Source organism: Herpailurus yagouaroundi, unplaced genomic scaffold (assembly GCF_014898765.1).
Source record: "Herpailurus yagouaroundi ecotype Mexico unplaced genomic scaffold, PumYag 191, whole genome shotgun sequence".
Taxonomy (NCBI): Eukaryota; Metazoa; Chordata; class Mammalia; order Carnivora; family Felidae; genus Herpailurus; species Herpailurus yagouaroundi.
This window is the reverse complement of record NW_024412422.1, coordinates 6,451,020-6,478,390: the sequence shown is the minus strand read 5'-3', so window position 1 is coordinate 6,478,390 and position 27,371 is coordinate 6,451,020. Positions and strand designations below refer to the sequence as shown.

Genomic DNA, 27,371 nt, shown 5'->3' with positions numbered 1-27,371 from the left:
TCTATCTATCTATCTATCTATCTATCTATCTATCTATCTATCTATCTTTCCATCCATCCAACTCTTTATCTATCCATTCTTCCACTTATCCAACTCATGACCCATATAGCAAACTAGGCAGGTCCTTTCTATTCTAGGAGGTCTAGAATATGCTAAAATCAATAATACTCCCCGAGGAGTTTCTTGGGCATTTTTATTTCCTCAAAGGAAGGGAGAAAAGTGAATCCTGAGGTCTCTATCCACATCCCCATACCATAAGTGCTCTTCAAAGTCAAAGAGTAGAAAGTTACTTTTAATAATCACCTCACCTCAGAAAAGAAACCTAGATACAGGTAATCCTTAGAAACATACCAGATTATTATTCCTCCCCTGACTTATCTGCCTTCTGATCAAAAGACGGGACTCTTCCTGCTGTGTTTTAGAGGGTGATTATGAATTTATACTCAGGCTTCTCTGATTCTGTGTATAGTGTTCTGAGTCGGATAATGCCTTAAAATTTTTTATGTTGGTACAAATAAAATTAGAATCATTAATATGAGTAGCATTTTAATGGATATCTTTTAAAAGTAACAGTAAAAGAGGAATTCACTGGTTCTACTTGTTTCAGCAATTCATTGCTAGGAAAAATCTGGCCAAGTGCTACTGCACCCTTGAGGCAGGAACCTGAATTGCAGGCATAGTTCAGAAACTACACTTCCTAAGCTCCAAATCACTATCTGACAAGGCTGTGGGCATGCTATTGTGTCACCCTCTGGGGAAGCATTCATAACCTTAACACACAGGAAAAAGAAGGTCCAGAACCGTATCTACCTTTCTCTTTGTTCCCAAGAGCTGGCACTGACCCAGGACTTACCGAGATTTCTTTTCCCATGCCGATCTGGCTGAGGTTGGGTTTCATGCCGGTGCCCATTTGCCAGATGATTGCCTCTGCTGGTTGGGTCTTGAAAGGCCACTCCCTGGCGTGGAGTTCATACCAAATTGTGCTGTTGGCAGATGTTGTTAAGGGGTGTTGATATGCTATGTCGCTCTTGACCCTGTATCTCAACACACACACACACACACACACACACACACACAGCCCTCTATTTCCTAGTTTCTTCCTCACAGGGCTTGTGTTTTGGTAGCAGAGATACACCTAAAGCTTCCTTGATGTCTTAGAAGTCATGTTTATCCCAGGATACCTTCCCTGGTGCCTGAATTAAAACGAGTCAAAACCTAGCACCTTGAAGTTTAATGGAACATGGCTAGGATTTCTGACCCTAGACTTACACTTCCAGGAAACCACTGTAAGGAAATACTTAGGTATACAAAAATCCCCTTACAAAGATATTCTCTATAGCATCATATGTAATAGCAAATCAAGGAGAAACGACACAAACGTTCAACAAAAGGAATAGGTTGCATGTATTATGGTAACTCCATAAAACAACATGGAATATGATATTATTAAAACATTTCAAAGAAATTTTGCTCACATGAAAAAAATGCTTAATATATAATTCTAAGTAAAAAAAGCAGGACACAAGACTGTATATAAGGTAGTACCTACTCTTAAAAAATTAGGAAAAAAAGAAATAGTAAAATGTTAACGATGGCTAACTCTGGGTGATAGGATAGGATTTTTTTATAGTTTTGTTTCCTAAATATAAACTAGCTCATGGAATAGTGCGGGAAAATTGCTGGGGGGGGGGGTGTGGGTGGCAGTGAGGACATTGGCGGATGCCATGGGGTACTCACTGGGTGCTGGGGAATTGCTGCGTTGTATCATAGGAATAGGTCTCAGCTCACTGGGAACAAAATTCCCAACTCAGGAAATATCTGAAACAATCCTAGGAAATGATCTTTCCTCTAATCTAAGATAATTTATGCAAATTTGCTTTAAAGAACACGAAGCACTCTGCTATCCTCTTTACTGATCAGAGGACTGTGTCAAACCAGCTATTTCTAGGGTCCCACTTCTCAGCATATTCTCCCCCTGCCAGCCTCATCCCTCCGGGGCAAAGAGCGGTGATGTCCGGGTGTTGGGGTGTTGCGTTAGATGCTCAGGAAGTTGCCACGTTAAGGTGCTAGATGATTACTGTTGTCATCGTAATAATCAATAACACTGACTGAGTTTTGACTTTGTGTTAAGACACTATGCGAAGCCCTCTACATTTGTAATGATTATGGGGGACATATAGGAAGCATGCCTTTTCCTTTTGCTGATGTGACATCTGGGGGCCTCCCTGACCCTGGAGGGACTGCCGCTCTCAGAAGGGCAAGCTTATTCCTAAAGATGGTAAGGGACTCTCCCATGAGTATGCCTTTCATATGCAAACTAGCCAATCCAAAGCCCCCCCCCCCCCCCACCTCCATCAGGCTTCCACTCAGGGCCAATATTCCCCTGCCCTACTGGGACAATCTTGCACTCCAGGGCCCGCTAAATTAGTCACACTAGCCAATTCTAGCCTGCTTACCCTGCCTCACCAGTTCCTCCCCAAGTAAATCATAATAAAGGCTCTTGCCCACATCTTCCTCCTCACTGACCCTGGTGCTTCCCTGTGTGGCCCTGCTTGATATGATGTGCCCCCTCCTTTGGAAACCATGAATAACAAGCCATCTCTTCAATGACAGTTGTTTCCCCCATCTATTGCCATCAACACACCTGAACAAAAATAAGACCTATGTGTTCAAACAGGAAGCACTATCATTATCGCCATTTCACAGAAGAGGAGACAGAGACTCAGGAAGGTTATATATCTTACTCAGGGTCACACAGCAAATAAGAGGTGCAAGCCAGAAGCTGAATCTAGTTGATCTGACTGTAGAATTGCACCATTGGCCATTATGCTATGAGAAACCTGCCCTCCATCCTGTTCCAGAGTCTTTCCTAATTGGGGCAGTGAAGGATTCAGGGTCGGCGGGGGGCAATCCTCCAGCTGATGGTTGGGGTCTGGGGAAGGAGGCACAGGCAGATTGCAGGCAAGGGCTCACGTGAAAGGGGGAAGGGAGCCTATTAGGAGCTTGACCCCGTGCTGCATGCCTTACAGGTGTTTTCTCGCTCAATCCTCAGAAAGCTTCCCCGGTTTTATTCTCTTTGATTCACAGTTAAGGGAAAGAGGGCTTTTCGTGGTAAAATGACTCTGAAATCCCCGTGGCTAAAAGCTCCAACTCTGAAGTTGGGATGTCCCAAGTTGGACTCCGGATCCACCCCTGACCACATGGCAAGTCACTGAGCCACCTGGAGCCTGTTTCCTCGCCGGTCATTTGGGAACAGCAATGGTCCCTGCCACAAAGGATGCTTGTGAAGATTCCATGAGACAGCACCCACAAGAACCTTAGCATGATGCTCAATATGCTTTTAAAAGTCCAGTTTTGTTCTAAGTCCTGCCTGAGCATGATGTTCCCAAGCAACAAGAAGCCAGGTCCCTTAGAATTCAGCAGTGTCAGGAATAAAAGCCTCATTAAAACTTCCTTTCAAACCCAACTTTCAAGAGAAACTCACACGAAGAAAAAAATAAACTGCTAAAGATTAAAACTCCAGTGGAAAACCAATTACCCACTTTGGTACATTTTGTTAATTACATTCTTTTTCCTTTCGCTAAATTTATACTAAAATATACCAACTTAATTATTGCAGTTTGGTTTCAGATTACAGTCTCTAACGAGGTAAAGATTTGGGCATAAACTCATCAGGGCAAATGACAACGTCTAAAGGGGTCCAAGTGATAGATGTCGAGAATCCTGATGGGCCAGCAAATGCCTCCCCCATCCCCCACCACCGAGATGTACAGAGAGGACAGAGTAGGGGTGCTTTTCCGCAGAAGACGGTCTGACAGCTCGTGGTGTTGCTAAGTCTAATTGCACACATCTGCAGGGCTGCAACTTTCCCAAACAGCTTCCCCAGTGCCGTCTCTGCTTGTAACCAGCAATCTTTGCAACCACCTTGGTGGACAAGGTAAGGCGAGGACTAGCATGGCCGTTGGAGGGAGGGGAGCCTGGAAGCCTTCCTGGATGCACCTTCTCAGGGCGCTCTGTCCTGCACCTTCTATCCTTCTCTGTGCTTCCAAAGACATCCTATTCTCTTTCATGGGTGTGGTTTCTCTCTCCTTGCTCAGACGCCCTACACCCCTCTTTCCCAAATTCTAGATGTGTAGATACAGCTGCCTTCTAGTTGGTTCCACTGGCCATTTCCAAGGTAGCCCAGGCTCACTGTGTCCAAATCTGCATTCTTTGCCTTCCCAGCATAGGCCAGGCCTCCCCTCCAGGGTCTCTCTCTTGGTGAAAGACATTAGTCTCCACCCAGCTGCCTAAGGTAGGGATCTGGGCACCACCCACATTCTACCCATCATCAAACCCTATCCCATCCACCCGCCCCCCCCCCCCCCATCGCTTCTTATGTCCATTTCCAGCATCCAAACCCACTGGCAGTGATTTGGTAGAGATTGCCAGCATCCCCCCTGGATTGGTCTCCCAGCCCCTCAGTCTTGTCCTTCTCCTCTCCATTCTCTGCACAGCAGAGTGATTGTTCCAAAACTCAAAGTATGATTATGTCACTCCCCCTGCTTAATAACCATCAATGGCTCCCCAGTGCTATGAAGATGAAAACTCCTCAGCCCAGCCTCTCAGTCCCTGCAAGATCGACCCCGATTCCCTCTCTAGTCTCTCGTGTCACCATCCCCAGCTCATTTTTTTTCCTGATTCTCTATCTCTCATTCCCTCCCCTCTCACTCCCCACATGTTCCTCCATTGTGGACAATTTGTTTTCTGTTACTCTGGGCTTGTTCACATGTTCCTTCTATCTAGACACCTTGCCCTACCCTCATCTGGCCTACTTATATTCAACCTCTCACTCAGGCTCAGGAGTCACCTCCTCTGGGAAGCCCTCTCTGATCTCCCAGGCTGAATTTAGTTCCTCTTTTACTCCCACAGTCCTGTGGGACTGCTGTGTTTATCCTCAGCATAGCATTTATCATACTCTGCTAAAATCGACGACCTCCTTGTCAGTCTTCTACTAGATAAGACAGAGGAGTCGTCTTTGGTGGTCTAAAACTATGTCTACAAATTCTTAGATATCCCTTTCTAAAAAAGTAGAGCTTCATTCACCACCTTGTGATTTAGAGGCTTGTTTCTAACACACAGAATGTGGCAGAAACAACGATATGTAATTTCTGAGACCAGCTCATAAAGGCAATACAGCTTGTGAGGTCACTCAAGCAGCCTAAAGAAATGCCCACAGGGCAAGGAACTGAGGCCTCCTGCCAACAGCCATGTGGGTGGGCCACCTTGGAAGTGGATCATCAGCCCATTGAGCCTTCAGATGAGACCACAGCTCTAGCCAACATCTAGACCACAACCTTATGAGAAATTCTGAACCAGCTCAGAACCACTCAACTAAGTCACCCTCAAATTCCTGACCCCAGAAACTTGAGATGATATATGCTTCTTTAATTCCCTAAGTTTTGAATACTTGTTAACAGTAGGTATTCCATAGATATTCTGTGGTTATTGCTTCAGTGAATGAATGAATGGGTCAAGCAACTTGCCATGGTCACATGGTTAGAAACCAGGCATGAAGGTTTGCTAGGGTCATCCCTCTGCCACACCCCACTTGGATACCCCCAAACTCAGCCAGAAACCTAACCACCTTGGCCCCAGAAGATAAGTAGCCCGTCTCTTCCAAGAGCTGTGGAAGAAAGGCTTGGGAAATGTCCCTCTGCCTGGGTGGGCCACCTACCCGAGTGCAAAGACATCTGAGTGCTTGGAGAAGGGGAGCTTGTCCTCCTCTGTGTCGGGGGACAGCTGGCGGATGATCTCTGGTGCCAGGTGGCACAGCCAGCCATTCTGGATGCGGAGTTTATCCTCTCGCCTGGAGAAGCAAAACACAGAGTGAGCCCCGTTTCACAGCCCAGGGAGGACCAGCCCCCCAGCACTGACCCTGGGTCTTTGGACCATCTCTGTCCCGTGGGCCGCCGCCCCCCCGCCACACACTGCTGGGCACTGTCTGACCTTGTACTTGAGGCTGAGACCCAGTGGAAGGGACAGGGAAGACTGGCCTGGAGAGAGACACCCAACACCCAAACCATCATCGGGTCCCTCTACTTCTGAGGCACCCCCTTCTACATATTCATTCAACAACGACAGCTGAGTCTTGTTATCCATGGCAGTTATGTTTTATAAAGTCTCTGCAAATAGTGAGTTAGCAAATATGGAATCATTGCTCCTAGAGGAAATATGTCTTCACACGCACAGCTCACACAGATTGTAATCTTTAATCCTAAAAGCAACTCATCCTAGTACGTTCGATTTTCATTATCTTACAGAAGAGGAAAACAAGGCTCAGAAGCGTTGAGTGATGTGTCTGAGGCTGCCCCACAAGGAGATGCCAGAGTTGCAAAGCTCTGTCCAACTGGCCCGGGGGGGGGGGGGCAGGGCTTCCTGCCCTGCGCTGCACAGCCCCCTCCCATCTCTGTCCCCTGGTCATCTCTGAACAAGAGCTGAGGCAAGATCGCAGAGTGTCCCCTTGTTTGACCTCAGCTGGGAACACATGCATCAGGTGACTCAAATTTTCACCACCCTGTGCATGCCCATGAATGATTGCAAATGTGCGGATTGATTTTTGGGGTGCAAACAGATGTGAGGAGGCAGATTCGCAAATCTGGAATGCACAAATGAGGAGGATCGACTGTATTTATGGAGAACCCACTATGCCTAAACTCTGTGTTTGTGGCACCGGGAGCATAGCGGTGAGGGAGTCCAGCAAGGTCCCTGCCCTCCTGGAGCCTCCGCTTTGGTAGGAGAAGGTGATGGCAGATGAATTAAATAAATAGGAAAAACACAGATAGTGATAAGCATTATGCAAAAAAAAAAAAAAAAAATTAAACAGGGGAATGTGTTAAAGATAAGAGGGAACTTACTTTAGGTAAAATGTGAGCTAAGATAGGACATAAAGGATCCAGCCATATGAATAAGGAGAAGAATATTCTAGGCAGAAGGGGAAGTTAGGACAAAGGTGTAAGGAAAGCCCTGTTTGGGGTGTTCTAGAAACTTAAAGAAGGTGTGTGTAACTGGCACGTTATCATGCTATCCTATGTGTTTCTTAAAATGTATACAGCCAGGGGCGCCTGGGTGGCGCAGTTGGTTGAGCGTCCGACTTCAGCCAGGTCACGATCTCGTGGTCCGTGAGTTCGAGCCCCGCGTCGGGCTCTGGGCTGATGGCTCAGAGCCTGGAGCCTGTTTCCGATTCTGTGTCTCCCTCTCTCTCTGCCCCTCCCCCGTTCATGCTCTGTCTCTCTCTGTCCCAAAAATAAATAAAAAACTTAAAAAAAAAAATGTATACAGCCAACCCCTGGTTGATGGGCCTTAGGTAGCTCCTGCCCCTTCCATCATTATGAGCAATGCTGTGAGGAACCTCTTTAGGTAGGTACTGGGAATATATTCCCACTCAGATCTATGATTATTCCTCAAGATAAATTCCTGGAGGAGGAAATATGCTGGCTGCCTTCTTCACATTGTAAGTAGGTACAGACCTTTCCATTTGGGACTGAAATCTGAACAGACCTCCTACAAGATTTCCACTGGTTCAAGACTCCCAGGGAAGGGCCAGTGGACAGCGAAGGGAGAGGTGCATGGATGTCTCCAACCATCAAGAGTGAGGTTGTGACGGTCCAGAGCCTCCAAATGTGGGGACCTGGGGCCGGCTGGATTCTACAGTTCTCCTAGGGTGGCTTCTGAGCTATGTCAGGCGTGATGTACTTCCCTGGACTGCACTCATTCATATCCCATGATCATGATTCTTGCCCTACCTGAACACCTTCTATTAGCAGCCATACCCAATAGAGCTTTCCATGATGATGGAAATGTTCTCTGTCTGTGCTATCCAATATGGCAGCCACTAGCCATCATGGCTACTGGGCACTTGAAATCAGCTAGTGACGCTAAATAACTGAACATTTAATTTTATTTAATTTTAATTAAAGTTAAAATTCCATTGCTCTACATGGCCCGGGGGGGTATTGGACAGTGCTGCTCTAGACTATTATTTACTACAAATGGGTTTTTTGTTTTCATTTACTTCTTAACATGACCATAAATGGAGACTAGCACTTTTTTTTAGTACGCATGAAAATTAAGATGAAAAAGGCTTATACACGTCCTCCTTAAAGCTATCTTGTGGACCACACACTGGGGTCCACAAGGACCCCTGACAAGCAAGGCTCCAGGAGTTTGGGGGCTGGATAATTCTTTGTGGTGGAGGCTATCCTGTGCACTGTAGGATCCCTGGCCGCTCCCCCAGTACATCTCTTCCCCTGTTGTGATAACTAAAAATGTCTCCAGACATCACAAATATCCCAGGGGGGCGGGAGAGCCCCAGGTTGAGAGTCACCGCTCTAATTTATACATAAAATAAGGAGATGGTCCAAATTCCCTTTTGGCATCAGTAACACAGGACTTACTCTGCACAGCAGACCTATTAGAACACATCCTCTGCTGGAAAGCAAGACTGAAACACACTGGCAAGCCCTCGAGTTGGCAGGTCCCAGTGAGTTCTTGCTTCCAGAAATGGGGATGCCTGCGGTAACTGAAGGACCTACCTGCTGCTGACTAGCCATGTGACCCTGAGCAGGCCTGAGTCTCCACTCTCCCATCTGCACAATGGGCACATCATTTCAAAGTAATTAACTTGTCCATCTTGAGGACTCCGAGACGGGGCTGAGACTAGAGCACAAAGAACATCACCCTTGAAGGAAGGGCGGTGGCCCGGGCCAGCCGACACTCTCCAGGTAGGACCAGGCCACTGGGGGTGCGGGGGGGGGGGGGGGGGGGGGGCTGCTGCTGCGAGAAGGGAGAGCGTCTCCGTTCTGATCTCTTTCCAACAGTCCCTGCTGCCTATTCTAGACTCACTGGCTCAGTGCAGGTTTGGAACTGCGAGCAGGGTCAGGAGGAGGGGTGCTGGCCACTCCCTAACCCTCAGCTTGGGGTGGGCGTGGGCACACACCTGGGAGGGGGCTGGACCCCAGGTCTGGCCCAGCCACTCCAGGCTGTCCTGTTCCCATGGGGATGGGCCCACCGGGTGACAAACTCAAGTCATCTCCATGATGGTTATTACTGATTAATAATTGTCTGCACGTGGCCGGCATGATCGTGGCTGGCACCGAAAATGACACCTTTTCTCAATGATGGCAGAACAGCTGTAAGCACGCAACGCTGGGGACAGGTCTGGGGGAAGCCCTGGGGTCTGGCTGGATGTTCAGGACATGCTCACTTCCCTGGGTGACCCCCACCCCTGCCCAGGGCCGGCAGATCTCCCCCTGCTGGGAAGCCAGCATTGTGATCGACCCAAGCTCTGAAGGGAGGGCAGGACAGCAAGTAACCCCGCTGAGTGCCTACTGTGTGCCAGGCTGTCCATCCCACTTAATCCCCGCAAACCCACGACAGGATGAATAAAATCCCTGCTCTGTGGATGAGAGCACAGAGCTTCCAAGCACTTCAGTGACCTGCCCAAAGCCGTGGACGCAGTCACTCCAGAGACTCCCAACCACAATTTTACAGTAATTCCTGGAGAAATAGCACTCTTACGGAGCAAACTGAAGCCCTGCACTAAACTAAGCCCTGCACACAACTGGAACGGGGAGATAAGCACAGGAGAAACCCCGTGGTGACAGGTGGGCAGCTGTGAAATGTGGATTTCCTCTGGGAGAGGTCGCTGGGGGCCCCCTGGCCTCTCCCAACACTACCCAGGTTTGTGTTGACACAATCAGGCCAGCCGCCGCCTTGCCCTTGACTTGAACTTGCCTCCTGGTTGACAGGGGGCCTCTAAGGATGAGGGAAAGGAAAGGAAGCCCACGTCATTCCATTTCCTTTCTTCCTTGTTACCCTGGGGCTTCAGCAGACCAAGAATTAAAAGGAAGAAAATCAGAGGCCCTGTCCCCTTTTCCTCCACCGGTGAGAGAATACACAGGCAAGGAGAAAGAGAGAGAGTGTGGACATGCCTCCAGGAGGGAGGAATTGTTTTCTTGTTTTAATGTTTATTTATTTTTGAGAGCAGGAGGGAGGGGTAGGGAGGGGCAGAGAGAGAGAGAGGGAGGATCCGAAATGGGCACTGCACTGTCAACACAGAGCCCTATGTGGGGCTCGAACTCACAGACCACGAGATCATGACCTGAGCCCAAGTTGGACGCTTAACCGACTGAGCCACCCAGGTGCCCCAGGCACTGGGTTTTAAAGAGCCTTGAAGTCTGATAAGGAAAACATCTGCTGGGCCTCTTTTTGTCTGGACCCAAATACCTGAGTGCATAGTGTTGTTACCAATTGCTTTCTCAGCCCCTCAGCCTGGAGTGATGGATGAATATGTGTGTGTGTGTGTGTGTGTGTGTGTGTGTGTGTGCGTGCGCGCGCGCGCACGCGCGTGCATGCAATCCCTCCACCAGCAAATGCGCAAGTGAGCGCTGCTGGGGAGACAGAGGGAAGAAGGAATTTGCACAAGTCAGCCCTCCTGTCCTAACTTGAGGGACACTCTCCATTTATCTACCCATTGATCTATCTGCTCATTTACCTACTTCTTTTCTTAGCTCAGGTGCTATAGATAGTTTTGGAGACTGCACGGAATCTTTTTGGGCGGAGTAAAATCTAAAGAGCAACTTCGGCTTCTGTTGCGCTCTGTTTCTAGATCACACAGAAGCAGGCAGATCAAGTTTTGCTGATTTGGGGATGCTCTTCGATATTATAGGTATTATATAGCATGAACGAAATTCACTTTGGGCGTGGGGGGGGGCTGGGGTGTCACCCTCAAAGAGATCAGTGGTTCTCCAAAGCCACTGAAACGGAAGTAAAAGGAGAGTGTGAGTGAAGCTGCATAGAAGAGGGGTGATTAGAGAGAACCGCAGGGTTTTTAAGTTTGCGAGCGTGTGGCTCAGGCTCCAAATGAAAAGTCACAGAGGGCAGACCTTCTGAATCATGGGTTGTTTATTTGGAATCAAGCTGTTTCTCCCGGTCAACTGGAGGCAGCTTGCCCTCGGGCGGGTGAGTGGCTCCTGAGAGTTAATTACTTAAGGATGGTTAATGATTCTCCCGGGTGACCCTGGGGGGAGGTATATGCAAATTAATCGTAATTACAACAGCTCAGCAGCAGCTACTCCGTAGTGTTTTCTGTGCTCCCGCAAGGTGCAGGACGCTTGATTGTGTTAGTTCATCCACACAAGAGTCCTATGAGGTAGGCATGATCAGACCCATCATTTTTCTTGCAGACAAGGAAACTCAAGTTCAGGGAACCGAAGTCACGATCAAGTGGGGCCACAGGTGGGTCTCACTCTAAATCCCTTAACTGACACTCATGTTGTCCTAACATGTAGGAATGCCCAAGAAAACGTGCAGCAAGGGCTCTTGGGTGAGGCCGCCTGCCAGGCGGGTCTTCCAGGCAAAGGGGGAGTCTCCCTTTTAGGCTCAAGGGCAAGGGCTTTCAGGGCTTGGGGGTGCTCCGTGCCCAGTAACCCACGTGCACTTAAAGGCACCGCTCGCAAGACAGGTCCCAAGGGAATCACAATGTGACCTGGCATTAGCAACAGCCTCGCCGCTCAGCCAAGCGACCTCAGGCCCAACACCCGGTCTAGGTCCCCTGAAGCCATTCGGGTGACTTCTCACTCCCCGACTGTCATCCGTCAAGGACCCCTCTGTGCCCTTCCACCGCCGCTCACCTGCCGGCCTGCAGCACCCCGGAAATGCTGAAGAGCCCGAAGTCTGTGATCACCACTTTCCCGTTGTCGTAGAAGACATTCTTTGACTTGAGGTCCTTGTGAAGGATCCCCTTTGCGTGCAGGTAGCCCATGCCCTGGAAGGAGCCAGGAAACGGGATGTCGTCAGGGAACACGGAGCGCTCGCCGCTACCCTGGCTCGGGTTCAAGAGCACCCTGAACAGCTGCACTGCTTGGGGCCCAAACGCACAGGCTTGCAGGTGGGGCTGTGCGGGACCGGGCAGGGTCCTCAAGGCACGCCTCTGCCACTGCCCTCAGACTACGGCCAAACTGTTCCCACCTGGCTCTGAAGCTTCCGGAAGAAGCCCCAGAGGAAGACATCCCTAGCGGGAGAAAAACTGAAGACGAACCAGAGAGGTGGTCCCCAGAGTAAGCTGAGGGATGCCATCAACCACCTCCCCGCACTTCCTCTTTGAAAAAAATAACCCCTCGGCAGGACATTTGTTTTATAGCTACTTAACCCATATCAGCGCTGAAGGCACCACATTCCTCAAGGGACAGATCATGATCCAGTGATCCAGACCATGGAGGAGAAGCTAGCTCAAGGGTAAGTGTCGAGATTCTTGTTTGTGTGTGTGTGTTGTTGTTTTTTTTTTTTTGTTTTGTTTTGTTTTGCCTTTATGAGCAGTCACATTTTATCTCTTCTAACAGCTCAGTCCTAACACTTCCAATGGGAAATGAAAGTCCCAGTCAACTGACTAACGAGGCACCTGCCAGAAAACACAGGATGTTCCAGTTTGTTTTAAGCCCAAACAACAGTCCCAACAACTGGATGTTTCCCCGGCAGCTGCAGAGAGAGAGAGAGTCAGAGAGAGACAGAGACAGAGGGCTTCCACTCATGGGAATTCAAGCATCCGAGGGGTAAGGGATTCTAACAACACAAGCTTCTTCTCCTGGTACCCTACGTGCCCAATTATCATGATGATGAGGCACCAGACAGAAGCCAGACATCGGGAGACCATCCCTAATGGTGGTATCTGGGCAAAACTCTTACTCACATACAGCGTGGTATTTTTCAGGGCAAGTCTAATTTTTTTTTTTTAAATCCAGACTGCTGGTCTGAAGCCAGACCCTGCATCTCTCGGGAGGGAGTCCCTCCCTGTGGTACCTTCACAATTTCTTGGGCAATCTGCCTCGTTTTGTTGACATCCAAGACGATTTTGGCGTCCCTCACCACAGAGTAGAGAGTCCGTCCCTTACACAGGCTGAAAAGCAAAAGGAGAGGACACATTATTGGCACTTGTTCAGATGAGAGTGACCCATGGCAGTTGTCCGATGTGACAAATAATAGTGGATGTGCCACTAGGATGCCTGTTGGAGAACAAGCCTGTGAATGGACCTCAGATCTGGCTCTGGGATGCAGACCTGGGAGCACATTCTTTGGGGTTCTTCGGGGTCTTCACCGACACCCCCACCGCCAGCATCTCAGGACGCCCGCAGAAACTAACCCAGTCCAGAGGCAGGCTTGCCACGTTCCCTCCGTCCCAGGGTTGCATAGAAGGAAAGCTGTGCATGAACCAGTAACTTCTGGGGTCCTGAGACGCCACTCAGCACTCTGCCAGCCACCTGTGCCAGCTGCTCCCACTCGCCAGAAGCTGCTGAGGTGGGCGGTGGGGACAGTGATGAAACACCAGCAAGATGGTGGCTCATATCCACCAAGGACCATCAGCCAATGACGCATTCGAGCCCTTAGATGGTTGTGTGTAAACACGGATACCCTGTCCCCCAAACCAGACGCCCGTCTAGAGGGTTTTTTAAACTATGTTCAGACTCACTGAGTTCATTTTGAGGACCAGTGGTTTAAGACAAATGACAAGACGGAAAAGGACGTTAGTGCAGCGACAGTGACACCTTTTCATTGAGTTGCCTGCTTGCTCATCCATCCGTCCCTTCTATGGTGAGCTCCGTTCCCGGCACACACACAGCAGGCACTCAATACGTGCTCACCGAATGAGGGAAAGAATGAATGAGTGAATGAATAAATGAATGAAGTCTATATTTACCACAGCATTCCCTGCCTCTAGCGCCAAATCTAGCTCAGAGGAGCAAGTGTCGGCTGGAAAAGGAAGGAATGGCATTAGGGAAGTTCATGTTCCATCTTCTGTCAAAACTGATGGCTTGCATTTTTCTTTTCATCTATGATTTCATTGCTAAAATACTCTCAGCCCTTCCTTCAGTATTTTTCGAGCCCTTGTTATGCGCTACACTTGGCTGAGATTGTGCAGTGGAAGCTAGATCCCAGCTCTGCTCCTTACTGTGTGTCTTTGGGTGGGTTACTTAACCCCTCTGGGCCTCGGATTCCTCAACTAGCAAAGAGAATGAGTGATACCTACCTTGTAGCGTCACTACGAGGACTGAGTGAGAGAAGGAACCGAGTGCCGTGCCTGGCACCTGGTGGGAAGTATAGCATCGTGGTGAGAATTTGTGGGTTAGAATCCTGGTGGCATCAGTGAGTAGCTGTGTGACCCTGGGCAGGTGAGTTAACCTCTCTGAGCCTCACTTTCACTATCTGTAAAATGGAGTCAATAGTTCCGGCCTTACGAGGTGGTTAGGAGAACCCCATGAAATCAGGTGTGTAAAGGTGTGGGCATCTCTCCACGCCCAGTGCACAGTAAGTACCCTACTCATGAAACGCTGGCTGTTAGGCGAGGTAGTAAGTGATCAATAAAATGCCAAATGTGTACGCACACTTGTGTAAATATGTGCTCTATATTCATACGCATACGACATCTGCTTGTCCATCCATTGTATTCCTACCTGTCTACCTGGCCACGTATCTACCCATCCACCCACATACCCGTCCAAAACGCTACCTGTGACCTTTCACTAAGACTCATTTCTTAGTGAGATTCTCAGCGTAGCTGACGCCCAGGGGGTCTGATTCATCCGTCCGAGGTCGCCCCGTAAGCTGGTGGGAGGCAGCCACGGTGACTCAAGTCTGTCCCCTGTTGTTGCTGTCCTGGGGGGGTACGTTTGCTGTGGCTACTGCAGGAGAGGGGGAGAGAGGCGGGCTGTGCAGCCAATTAAGTCACACTGACATTTAAATATGGGGGATTGGCGGAGACCGTGGGTGGACCCCCTCCCCTGGATACTCGGTTCTTGAACAGCCACCTACACTCATTACAGGACAGAGCCCAGAAAATACTGTTCCCGCTGCAGACGGCAGAGCAAATAATTGCAACAGGCTTCAAGACTCCCAGACTCTCCTTCCCGGGGTAACTGTGTGCAAGTCTCAGGCTTCAAACACCCATTCCATTTCCTTCCCTGCTCCCAACTTCCTCTCTGGGAGCAGCTGCGAAAATCTTTGCTTCTCTCGCTACCCTGTGGTTTCTGGGGCTGCTGGAGTACCTCCAGCGACTGGTGGGATGTAAATTCGCACGACCACAGCCTGGCACGTCTACCAAAGTGAAATATACAAACACCCCACGATCAGCGGTTCCTTCCCTGAGTATATATAGCCAACAGGCATGCGTACTCACATTCACCCACAGACATGCCAGAAGGTACGAGAACGTTAATAGCAGCCCATTCATAATAGCCCCGCACTGGAACCAATCCAAATGTTCATCGACAGAAAGATGGATTGATTGCGACAGAGCCAGATAACAGCATATATTCATAACGTACTGGATAACAATCAGCGAATTACTGCTAACTGCAAAAAACGTGACGTTCATAAACACAGTGTTAAACAAAGACGACTCAAGACTCGCACCGAGTGACTCTATTTACACAAAGTGCAAAACCAGACAAAACTGACCCATGTGCTAGAAGTCAGTGTAGTGGTGACCCTTGGGGGCCGGGGAGGCTGGAAAGGGCGTGAGGGGTCCAATGTGGCGGGGGGTCGGGGGGTCGGGGGGGTGGGCGGGGTGCAGGCAATGTTTTGATTTGGGTGCTGGCTGGCACATGAGTGTGAATTGAGTGGAAATTCATCAGGTTGTGCTCTCAGGATCTGGACACTTGGCCAGATGTTATACTCAAAAAAGTCTGCTGTAAACAAATTGCCAAAAAAGTCTGCTGTAAACAAAATGCCACGTGTTGAAATTTAAAAGAAAATCTAAACCAACACCGATACCCCAGGTATCCATCTCTAAGCGCTTCACGCAGTCCCAAGGGGCAGAGTCTACAGAGGAATTAGGTATTTATCCGGGGCTGAGCTGGAGAGCAGGTGCGGGGCGAAGGCTGAGCTCGAAGCAGGAGCAGGCATCGGGCAGGTATCCAGGGCGGAAGAGGCTCAGATACTCCAGACAAGTCAGTCCAAGTGTCTTTGGCAACTGTTCTGAGCTTGGGGCTTCTGTGGCTAACACTGGTGCCCAAAAGCCATTTGCAGCATGGGAGGTGGGAAAGGCAAAGGAGAGGATGAAGGGTTACAACCCTCACAGCAACTTGCAGGAGCCATATTGTGGCCCCATTTCTACAGACGAGGATACGGAGACCCAGAGGGGCAGAGGACCTGCTCACGGACACACAGACATGGGATCAGCCCAGTCCTGATCTTTCTCTCATCTCCTCTTTGGTGTGGGTGCTGGACATGATTTGGGGGCCATTTAAGAGACACGCAGCCAAGTGAATCCAAATCCGACTCTCTCATTTACTACTTACGGGGTGACCTCGGGAAGGGACTCCGACCTCAGTTTCCTCATCTGTAAAATGGGAGTAATAGTAATAATTCCAGTTAATGTGTCTGAGCCCTTGTTATGTGCCAGGTACCGGGGTACTAAGCACAGGTACAGGTACTAAGCACGAGAGCCCCCCTCCCCCAAATGGTGGGTACCCTTGCTGTATTCCATGGATTCCAAGATGCATATTTCCTTGAAGTTTAACATCTCCGAAATCAGAATGTGTCTGATTGATGGACAGGTAACAGTTCTGTTGGCACTGTATTTCTCTCTTTGTAGTACGTGAATACAACGTGCATGTTGTAACTGACAGCATCTTGGATTTAATCAAGTCTTGGCTCAGCCACATTTTACAGATAAGGAAACTGAGGCTCAGAGAGGTTAAGTAGGGCTGGGATTTGAACGCAGGCAGCCTGGCTTCAGAGCTGATGCTCCTGACCCCCATCTTTGGCTCCATAACTTTCAGACCCCAGCACGTCACATGCCCTCAGTAAATGGTAGCCATAATGTCATTGCTATGGCAACGAAGATTAATGAGGCCCGCTGGCCTCGGTAGCAGAGTCAGTCTGGAGGTCAGGAGGTGTTTCAGTGGCTTCAGGATATAGTGAGTACTTCTCTAGCTCCTGGGGCAGTACGTGCGCGCGCGTGCGCGCGCGCACACACACACACACACACACACCTCCATATCTCTCTCTGCTAAAAGATCACATTTCTCCAAGAAGAACAAGGCCCAGAAATGTCTCACTTTGTCTGCAGGCCGATACAGAGGTCTCTTCAGCCCTGACCCCAGACAGGTCATTCATACAGTTCTGACCTTTGACCCCATGTCCCGCGTGACACAGTGAGCCTCCTGGCCAGGATGACACGGTAAGTGGACGATCCTTGTTGTAAACCAGCCCCAAAGAGGATTGTCAGAAACAATGAGATAAAACCATCTAGAAGGCTCATCTCCAAGGGCCTCCGTCCAAACTGGCTAATTCTGTCAGAACAGTGACTAGGACAGAAATCTAGGCGCCCGGGGTGGCCACTTCCCTTCCCTCCTCCAAACCCCTCGGCACCAAGCCCGGGGACCCAGGCCAGTGTGAATGAACGGCGGGGAGTGTGGGCTGGGGGCCCCCTCCTCCGAAGAGTGTCAGATGGGCCCCCAGCCCAGTTCTGGCACCTCTCAGCCCACATGGCTTTGGAGACTCATCAGGGGCACAGGGTCCCCATCTGCTACTGTGGGCATGGCCAGCTGAACAACGGTCCCCCAAAGCTGTCCACGTCCTCATCCTCAGAAACGGTGACTATTCCCCTTATACGGCACGTGGAACTTTGCAGAGGCAACTACGGTTTTTGACGTGGGGAGACTGTCCTGGCTGATCTCAGCGGGTCCGCTGTCATCACAAGGGTCCTTAAGGTGAGAGGCAGAGGGAGATGTGAGTCAAAGACTCAACCAGCCCTTGCTGGCTTTGAAGATGAGGAAGGCGTCATGGGCCAAGGGGTGCAGGCAGCTTCTAGAAGCCAGAAAAGGCAAGAACAGATCTGTCCCCTACAGCAGCCAGGATTGAACGCAGTGGACACCTTGATTTTAGCCCCGTGAGACCCATTTTAGACTTCCGACCTCGAGAATCGTAAGGTACATTTGTGTTGTTTCGGGCCACGAAGTCTGCGGTCCTTTGTTTCGGCAGCCCTGGGAAACTAACCCAGCGGGACAGGACGTGCTGCATCGCAGGAGGGTGTGAGGAGGCAATGAGATCACACAGGCACAGTGCTTGGCCCAGCGTCTGGCCAGAGCCTATACTCCTTCAACAGCAGTTCATATCACTGCGAATAATATTACTGCTGATATTGTTGCTGATAATCATGCTTTCCCGCTTAGGTGACCACAAGTGCCCTTCACGGCCTCTCCGGCTTCCCTAATTTGGTCTCTATCCAGCACTCCTAGCGGCCACTTCAAAATGCAAAGCTGACCGGTCGCTCCCTGCTACAGCCCCCCCTCTACCTCTCTCCCACCCCCACCCCGGAGTCTCTGGACACAGACCCAACTCCTCCAGGGCCCACAGGTGTGATACAGACTGGCCCCGACAGGCTGTTCCACCCCCTTCTTGTTGGGACTCTCCCCTTTGTTCACTGAGTTCCAGTCCCACACACCTACCTCAGGGCCTTTGCTTGTGCTGTTTCCTCAGCCTGGAACACTCTCCCCATTTGTCCTCAAAAGCCTTCCCTGGCCTCCCCAACTAGTTCCCTCGTGCCCTGTAAGTCCCTGCAGCACCACGGACCTCATCCCTGCAGCACTTGTCCTGGTTGGAATTGTACACACACTGGCTGGAATCTTTGATGACAGATTATCTCCTCCAGACTACTCTCCGTGAAGGCTGGGTCTAGGTGCTCCTGGCCACAGCTGCGCTCCCAACATACAGAAGGTCCTGAAGGAATCGGGGTATGCAATGCTACAGGCTGCCTCACATGGCCAGACCTCGCAGGGAGTGAGATCCCCACTGCAACTCCACATCCAATAAAACAGAAACTACCTCTCAGGGGTCTGCCTTCACCTTTCTTGGCTTTTTTTCTTGGGGGCTTTATTTTGGGGCTCTCTGAGGGTAACAGATGGTCCCTTGGTGATGGAAGCCTGGTCTTAAACGGGAAGGTCTTTAGACCGGGCATGTATAATCTCCTCCCTGCCTAGACCTCAGAGGTGTTCAAGCACAAGTCCAGTGGCTGATGAACCTGCATGGGCACCACAGTCCCTTGGAAGAGCCTGTTAAAACAAAGATGGCTGGTCCTACCCCAAGAAATTCTGATTCTGAGGGTCTGGATTGGGTCCAGAGAATTTGCATTTCTTTTTTTTTTTTTTTTTTTATGTTTATTTTTCAGAGAGAGACAGGAGCATGAGCGGAGAAGGGGCAGAGAGAGAGGGAGACACAGAATCCGAAGCAGGCTCCAGGCTCCGAGCTGTCAGCACAGAGCCCGACGCGGGGCTCGAACTCATGGACTGCGAGATCATGACCTGAGCCCAAGTCGAACGCTTAATCTAACCCACACGGGCGCCTGTGAGAATTTGCATTTCTAGTAAGTTCCCAGGTAATGCTAATACTGGTGGTCCAGAGACTCCCACTCTGTGAAGCACCACTCGAGACCACTCTCATTTTACTGAGGCCCAGAGATCATCAGTTAAGTTCACAATCGATTTAGTGAGAGTGGCACTGTGGGCAGGGCAGTATTCTGTTCCAGGTGTGTGCAAGACAGGCCCAGTCCTTAATCTCATGGGGCTGACCGGCCAGGGGAGATGTCAGCCAATAAATAAGTAACTAAGCAAATAGAAAGATGTTCGGAGAAGCATAAGTGCTAAGAAGAGAATAAATAGATTTACTGGACAGAGAGTGGTGGGGCTGGGGGCTTCTTTCACTAGGATAGTCAGGGTAAGTCCCTCAGGGGAGGTGACCCTTATGCCAAGAGCTGAAGAATGAAGGCAGCCACGTGAAAATCTGAAGGAAGAGAGTTCCAGGCTGAAGGACCAGCCAGTGCAAAGGCCCTGGGGTAGGACCAGGCTGGTACACTTGAGTAACACAGCAAAGGCCATATGGCTGGGCTCTAGAGAACATCTCCCAGGGCCTGCTTTCCTCAAGTGCTGATCTTCCAAAGAAAAGAAACAGCTGGGTGGAAACAGTCCTTAGCTCTGGCTGATTTGTGTTCCCAAGGCAGTTGGTTTCAAAGTCAGCTGTTGTTTTAAAACACTCTATTCTGTCAGACGGGATTTATAACTCTTTGGTTGTTCACTCACTTCTAAGCATTCTCCACCTCTCAAAACTCAAAACCCACTTAAGTGCCCCTCTCTTTCCCCCTTCCCTTGAGCAAATAAATCACGCTTCAAGCGACAAGTTGCGTACTCCATCAAACTCCAGCCGCAGGCAATCTCTTAACTTCCAAGTCGTTCATGAATCTAACACTGAAGATATTAAACCTTGGGACGCTGGGGCTTTCTAATAAAAAATGCCAGGTTAGCTTCCTATTAAAAATGGGAAATGCCAGAAAGCAAGTGAGAAATGCCAGCTGCTCGCCACCTGCTTAACCTGATGTGCGTCCAGGAAATGAAGAGTTATAGAGTTCCATTTAGTAGGAGGTTGGTGGCAGAAGGCTCATGTCCCAGCCAGACGAGAAAGACGACGGTGGCCTGCCAGACACCGGAATATGCAGAGCAGGAGCCTAGCTGCCCATGAGAGCAGGACTTACTTTTCCCCAACGCACACTCCTGCCCTCCTCCAGCCTTTGATATTGCTGCAAAGCCCAGAGAAGTGGGGGGTTGGGGGGGGCGGGAAGAGGAAGCTTAGACTCTGTCTTACTGGCTTCTTCTCTCCAGGGCTGGATCCAGTTTTGCTAAGACCAGAGGCCAAAGGTTGGTTCCTCTGGGCCCTTTAAGTTCTGAGATGGGGCTGTGATAATCAGTGAGTGCTTCTGTCCCTGACTGTGACCTCAGGCTTTGGGGCATCTGGTGGGCATCTGCCCTCCGTGGTCTGGGCTTTACAAGGGTAGGAATGCTCCAAGGGTGCAGGCAATCAGCTAGGGAAGCAGGAGCCTCTAGCTCACCACAGGAAGAACTTCCAGGAAATGGTAGCCTGGCTGGTCCTCTGCCTCTGGTCACATTGTGTGGTCTGGTCGCCATCTGAGACCTGTTCTTGACCTTGTCCAAAGACATGCCAGGACATGCTCCTCCCTCACTCTACACCATATATAAATACACATATACATGTATACATATATGTATATATGTAATCACGTATACATATATGTATATATATCTAATCATGTATATTGTGTATGTGTGTGTGTGTGTTATCATTTCCTAAGGGTCAGACTGTGTATCTCACTGCAATCATTCCAGAATCACCTTAAGATTTTTTCCAGATTGGCATTATTTATCACTTACTAATACTTTTTCTTTAGATGCATTGCCTTGAAAAAATAAGTGTATTTTTTTAACCACATAAAGAAAATTTATTTCAGAGTATACTGAAATTTATACTCTGAAATTTATTCAGAGTATAGTCTTAAACATGGAGAAGTTTATTTTGTGGGCTGTGAGAAAACTTAAGATAATTTACTGCCTCCAAGCAACGGTTCTACCTTTGATTTCTTCCTTAAACCCATCAGATGGCACTTTACTTCTTCTCTGTGTCATCAATCATTCCTCTGATGTCAAATTTCTGGCTCTGTTTATTTTTTTTTAATTTTATTTTTTATTTTTAAAAATTTACATGCAAATTAGTTAGCATATAGTGCAACGATGATTTCAGGAATAGATTCCTTTGTGCCCCTGACCCATTTAGCCCATCCCCCCTCCCACAGCCCCACCAGTAACCCTCAGTTTGTTCTCCATATTTATGAGTCTCTTCTGTTTTGTCCCCCTCCCTGTTTTTATATGATTTTTGTTTCCCTTCCCTTATGTTCATCTGTTTTGTGTCTTAAAGTCCTCATATGAGTGAAGTCATGATTTTTGTCTTTCTCTAATTTCACTTAGCATAATACCCTCCAGTTCCATCCACATAGTTGCAAATGGCAAGATTTCATTCTTTTTGATTGCCGAGTAATACTCCCTCGTACATATAGACCACATCTTCTTTATCCATTCATCCATCGATGGACATTTGGGCTCTTTCCATACTTTGCCTATTGTCGATAGTGCTGCTATAAACATTGGGGTGCATGTGTCCCTTCGAAACAGCACACCTGTTGGGGCACCTGGGTGGCTCAGTCGGTTAAGTGACCGACTTCGGCTCAGGTCATGATCTCACAGTCTGTGAGTTCGAGCCCCACGTCAGGCTCTGTGCTGACAGCTCAGAGCCTGGAGCCTGCTTTGGATTCTGTGTCTCCCTCTCTCTCTGCCCCTCCCCTGCTCATGCTCTGTCTCTCTCTCTGTCAAAAATAAATTTAAAAAACATAAAAAAAAAAAAAAAAAGAAACAGCACACCTATATCCCTTGGATAAATACCTAGTAGCACAATTGCTGGGTCGTAGGGTACTTCTATTTTTAGTTTTTTGAGGAAGCTCCATACTGTTTTCCAGAGTGGCTGCACCAGCTTGCATTCCCCCCAAAAATGAGTGTATTAAAAAAAATCTGTATCATTACTTTCTATCATTGCCAGGCAGAAAGCCTGAATCTCTAGCCCCAAATAAATGTAAAAAATAAGTACAGTGAAAGCGGCCAAATGCTCTGATCTTGAGGCCTCCTCTTTGTTTTAAAAGAGAAGTTTAGGACAAATCAGCCCTCAACAAGTACAAAAAGATCGAGATCATACCATGCATATTTTCAGACCACAATGCTATGAAACTCGAAATCAACCACAAGAAAAACTTTGGAGAGATAACAAATACTTGGAGACTAAAGAACATCCTACTAAAGAATGAATGGGCTAACCATGAAGTTAAAGAGGAAATTAAAAAGTACATGGAAACCAATGAAAATGGTAACACCACAGCCCAAAGCCTCTGGGACGCAGCAAAGGCAGTCATAAGAGGGAAGCATATAGCAGTCCAGGCCTTCCTAAAGAAGGAAGAAAGATCTCAGATACACAACCTAACCTTACACCTTAAGGAGCTGGAAAACGAACAGCAAATAAAACCCCAAACCAGCAGAAGACGGGAGATAATAAAGATTAGAGTGGAAATCAATGTTATCAAAACCAAAAAAAAAAAAAACCCAAAAAAACAGTAGAACAGACCAATGAAACTAGGAGCTGGTTCTTTGAAAGAATTAACAAAAGGGATAAGCCCCTAGACAGTTTGGTCAAAAAGAAAAAGGAAAGGACCCAAACAAATAAAATCAAGAATGACAGAGGAGAGATCACAACCAACACCGCAGACATAAAAACAATAATAAGAGAATATCAGGAGCAATTACACGCCAATGAAATGGGCAATCTGGAAGAAACGGACAAATTCCTAGAAACCTATAAACTACCAAAACTGGAACAGGAAGAAATAGAAAATTTGGACAGACCCGTAACCAGTAAAGAAACTGAATTAGTAATCAAAACTCTCCCAACAAACAAGAGTCCAGGGCTGGATGGCTTTCTGGGGGAATTCTACCAAACATTTAAAGAAGAGTTAACACCTATTCTTTTGAAACTGTTCCAAAAAATAGAAATGTGAGGAAAACTTCCAAACTCATTCTATGAAGCCAGCATCACCTTGATTCCAAAACCAGGCAAAGACCCCACTAAAAAGGAGAACTAGAGACCAATTTCCCTGATGAACATGGATACAAAAATCCTCCACAAGATACGAGCCAACCAGATCCAACAATACATGAAAAGAATTATCCACCACAACAAAGTGGGATTTATACCTGGGATTCAGGGCTGGTTCAGTATCTGTAAAACAAACAATGTGATTCACCTCATCAATAAAAGAAAGGACAAGAACAACGTGATCCTCTAATATGCAGAGAAAGCATGTGACAAAATACAGCATCCTTTCTTGATAAAAACCCTCAAGAAAGTAGGGATAGAAGGATCATACCTCAAGATCATAAAAGCCATACATGAAAGACCCACCACTAATATAATCCTCAATGGGGAAAAACTGAGAGCTTTCCCCGTAAGGTCAGGAACACAACAGGGATGTCCACTCTCGCCACTGTTATTCAACATAGTACTGGAGGTCCTAGCCTCAGCAATCAGGCAACACAAAGGAAAACAAAAATCCAAATTGGCAAGGAGGAAGTCAAACTTTCACTCTTTGCAAATGACATGATACTCTATATGGAAAACCCAGAAGATTCCACCAAAAAACTGCTAGAACTGATCCATGAATTCAGCAAAGTCACAAGATATAAAATCAAGGCACAGAAATCGGTTGCATTCGTATCCACCAATAATGAAACAACACAAAGAGAAATCAAGGAACCGATCCCATTTAGAAGTGCACCAAAAACCATAAAGTACCTAGGAATAATCCTAACCAAAGAGGTGAAAATCTATACACTGAAAACTATAGAAAGCTTGTTAAAGAAATTGAAGGAGACACAAAAGAATAGAAAAATAGTCCATGCTCCTGGATTGAAAGAACAAATATTGTTAAAGTGTCGACACTCCCCAAAGCAATCCACATATTCAATGCAATCCCTATCAAAATAACACCAGCTTTCTTTACAGAGCTAGAACAATCTAAAATTTGTATGGAACCAGAAAAGACCCCGAATAGCCAAAGCAATCTTGAAAAAGAAAACCAAAACAGGAGGCATCACAATCCCAGACTTCAAGCTATACTACAAAGCTGTAATCATCAAGACAGTATGGTACTGGCACAAGAACAGACACTCAGATCAATGGAACAGAACAGAGAATCCAGAAATGGACCCACAAACATATGGCCAACTAATCTTTGACAAAGCAGGAAAGAATATCCAATGGAATCAAGACAGTCTCTTCAGCAAGTGGTGCTGGGAAAACTGGTGAGTGACATGCAGAAGAATGAACCTGGACCACTTTCTTACACCATACACAAAAATAAACTCAAAATGGGTGAAAGACCTAAATGTAAGACAGGAAGCCATCAAAATCCTCGAGGAGAAAGCAGGCAAAAACCTCTTTGATCTTGGCTGCAGCAACTTCTTACTCAACACATCTCCAGAGGCAAGGGAAACAAAAGCAAAAATGAACTACTGGGACCTCATCAAAATAAAAAGCTTCTGCACAGCGAAGGAAACAATCAGCAAAACTAAAAGGCAATCAACAGAATGGGAGAAGATATTCACAAATGACATATCACATAAAGGGTTAGTATCCAAAATCTATAAAGAACTTAGCAAACTCCACACCCAAAAAACAAATAATGCAGTGAAGAAATGGTCAAAAGACATCAATAGACACTTCTCCAAAGAAGACATCCAGATGGCCAACTGACACATGAAAAAATGCCCATCACTCATCATCAGGGAAATACAAATCAAAACCACAATGAGATACCACCTCACACCTGTCAGAATGGCTAACATTAACAACTCAGGCAACAACAGATGTTGGCGAGGATGCGGAGAAAGAGGATCTCTTTTGCATTGTTGGTGGGAATGCAAGCTGGTGCAGCCACTCCGGAAAACAGTATGGAGGTTCCTCAAAAAACTAAAAATAGAAGTACCCTACGACCCAGCAATTGCACTACTAGGTATTTATCTAATGGATACAGGTGTGCTGTTTCGAAGGGGCACATGCACCCCAATGTTTACAGCAGTGCTATCGACAATAGCCAAAGTATGGAAAGAGCCCAAATGTCCATCGATGAATGAATGGATAAAGAAGATGTGGTGTGTATATATATATATATATACAATGGACTATTACTCGGCAATGGAAAAGAATGAAATCTTGCCATTTGCAACATGGATGGAACTGGAGGGTATTATGCTAAGTGAAATTAGTCAGAGAAAGACAAAAATCATATGAGTTCACTCATATGAGCACTTTAAGACACAGAACAGATGAACACAAGGGAAGGGAAACAAAAATCATATAAAAACAGGGAGGGGGACAAAACAGAAGAGACTCTTAAATATGGAGAACAAAACAGAGGGTTACTGGAGGGGTTGTGGGAGGGGGGATGAGCTAAATGGGTAAGGGGCACAAAGGAATCTACTCCTGAAATCATTGTTGCACTATATGCTCACTAACTTGGATGTACATTAAAAATTAATTAATTAACTAATTAATAAAAAAGAAGTTGAGGGGTAAACTTCTAGGTGGCTCAGTTGGTTAAGCATCCAACTCCTGGTTTCAGCTCAGGTCGTGATCTCACAGTTCGTTAGTTCGAGCCCTGCCTTGTGCTCTCTGATGTTAGCACAGAGCTTGCTCCGGATCCTCTGTCTCTGTCTGCCCCTCCCCCACTTGCACCTGCATGCGCTCTCTCTCTCTCTCTCTCTCTCTCTCTCTCAAAAATAAATAAACTTAAAAAAAAATTTAGCAAGTCAGGGTTAAGAAGGTGTCAGATACCAGCACTGGATGGAGACTTTCTCCTTAAGGTCACTGGAAGGAGGGAAAAAGGATTGAAGAAAAAAAAGAATGGTCGCCCCCTATGTAATTCAATGCTATCTGGGGCCAGCGGAACCTGTCCCACCCTGTGGGAAACCTGTCAAGTAATCCCTCCAAGCTGCAAACCCTCCCCTCCTGCCAATTATGCAACAACCGAGCACTACAGGCCAGGTTTGTGCAGTGAAAGGGCCATTTCCTCACTCTGATGGAACTGACATTCTCGTGGAGGACCAGTTAACAGCAAATAGACTAAGTTCAAGTAACAAGCAGGACAGTGGAGAAACTAACATGGGTTAGGTAGCGACTAAGGGGAGAGGGGTGGGTGCCTCCGATAATAATTGTCAGGCTGTCCTCTCAGGAGGGGACACCAGGGGCCCCCTTCCCACCACATCATGCTGTCTTAGGGCGAAGACTCTGCATTGATTTCTGGCAACTTCTCACCACGTGCCTCTTGTCTCATCTCTCCAAGAAGGGCAGGCATGTCTTGTTCAGGATGATGACCATCTCTGGAAGGCAGAGCAGGGGACCAGGGCAGAAGCAAAGGTTTCCAGGGATCATCTCATTCAGTGCTTCAAAGCTCTCTCTAAAGTGGGTATGGTTATTCCCATCGTACAGATGGGAAACTGAGGCAGTGAGTCAGCCTGGATAGAACACACTTCAGAATCAGAACCACTTGGGATAAAGTTCTGCTCCTTTCTGGCTGTGTGATCTCAGGCAAGCTATTGGAAACTTCTGGAACTCGCAGTGCTTTGTGATCTGTGAGGTGGGGTGAGGAGGGAAGGGAGTTGGCAATATATGTATGTGGCCTCTGTGTCCAGTTTGAGTACCCACTACTCAGCACCGCTTGTAATGGGGCCAGGTGGGACAACGGTCTCCGTTTATGGCGCTTCCTCTGACAAGGCACTGAGCTGAGCACTTCTCAGGCCATCCTTCCCAGGAGGGCAGGCACTAGGCTACAAATGAGGTAATTCACGTGCAGGAAGGTTATGTGACCTGCCCAGGGTCCCACGGTTCAGTAGATG

General features: G+C 47.8%; 1 protein-coding gene across 3 annotated transcripts in view; it reads right to left on the bottom strand.

Annotated features, from left to right (window-relative positions):
- KSR2 (kinase suppressor of ras 2) overlaps window positions 1-27,371 on the bottom strand; it is a 436,616-nt gene that overhangs the window by 6,973 nt on the left and 402,272 nt on the right. For all 3 annotated transcript variants that reach the window (XM_040443767.1, XM_040443769.1, XM_040443768.1), the window contains exons 15-18: window positions 12,838-12,934; window positions 11,673-11,806; window positions 5,717-5,848; window positions 854-983 (exon numbers count right to left, since the gene is read on the bottom strand). In XM_040443767.1, the coding sequence (XP_040299701.1) occupies window positions 854-983; window positions 5,717-5,848; window positions 11,673-11,806; window positions 12,838-12,934 (493 nt within the window). The remainder of the gene's footprint in view (window positions 1-853; window positions 984-5,716; window positions 5,849-11,672; window positions 11,807-12,837; window positions 12,935-27,371) is intronic.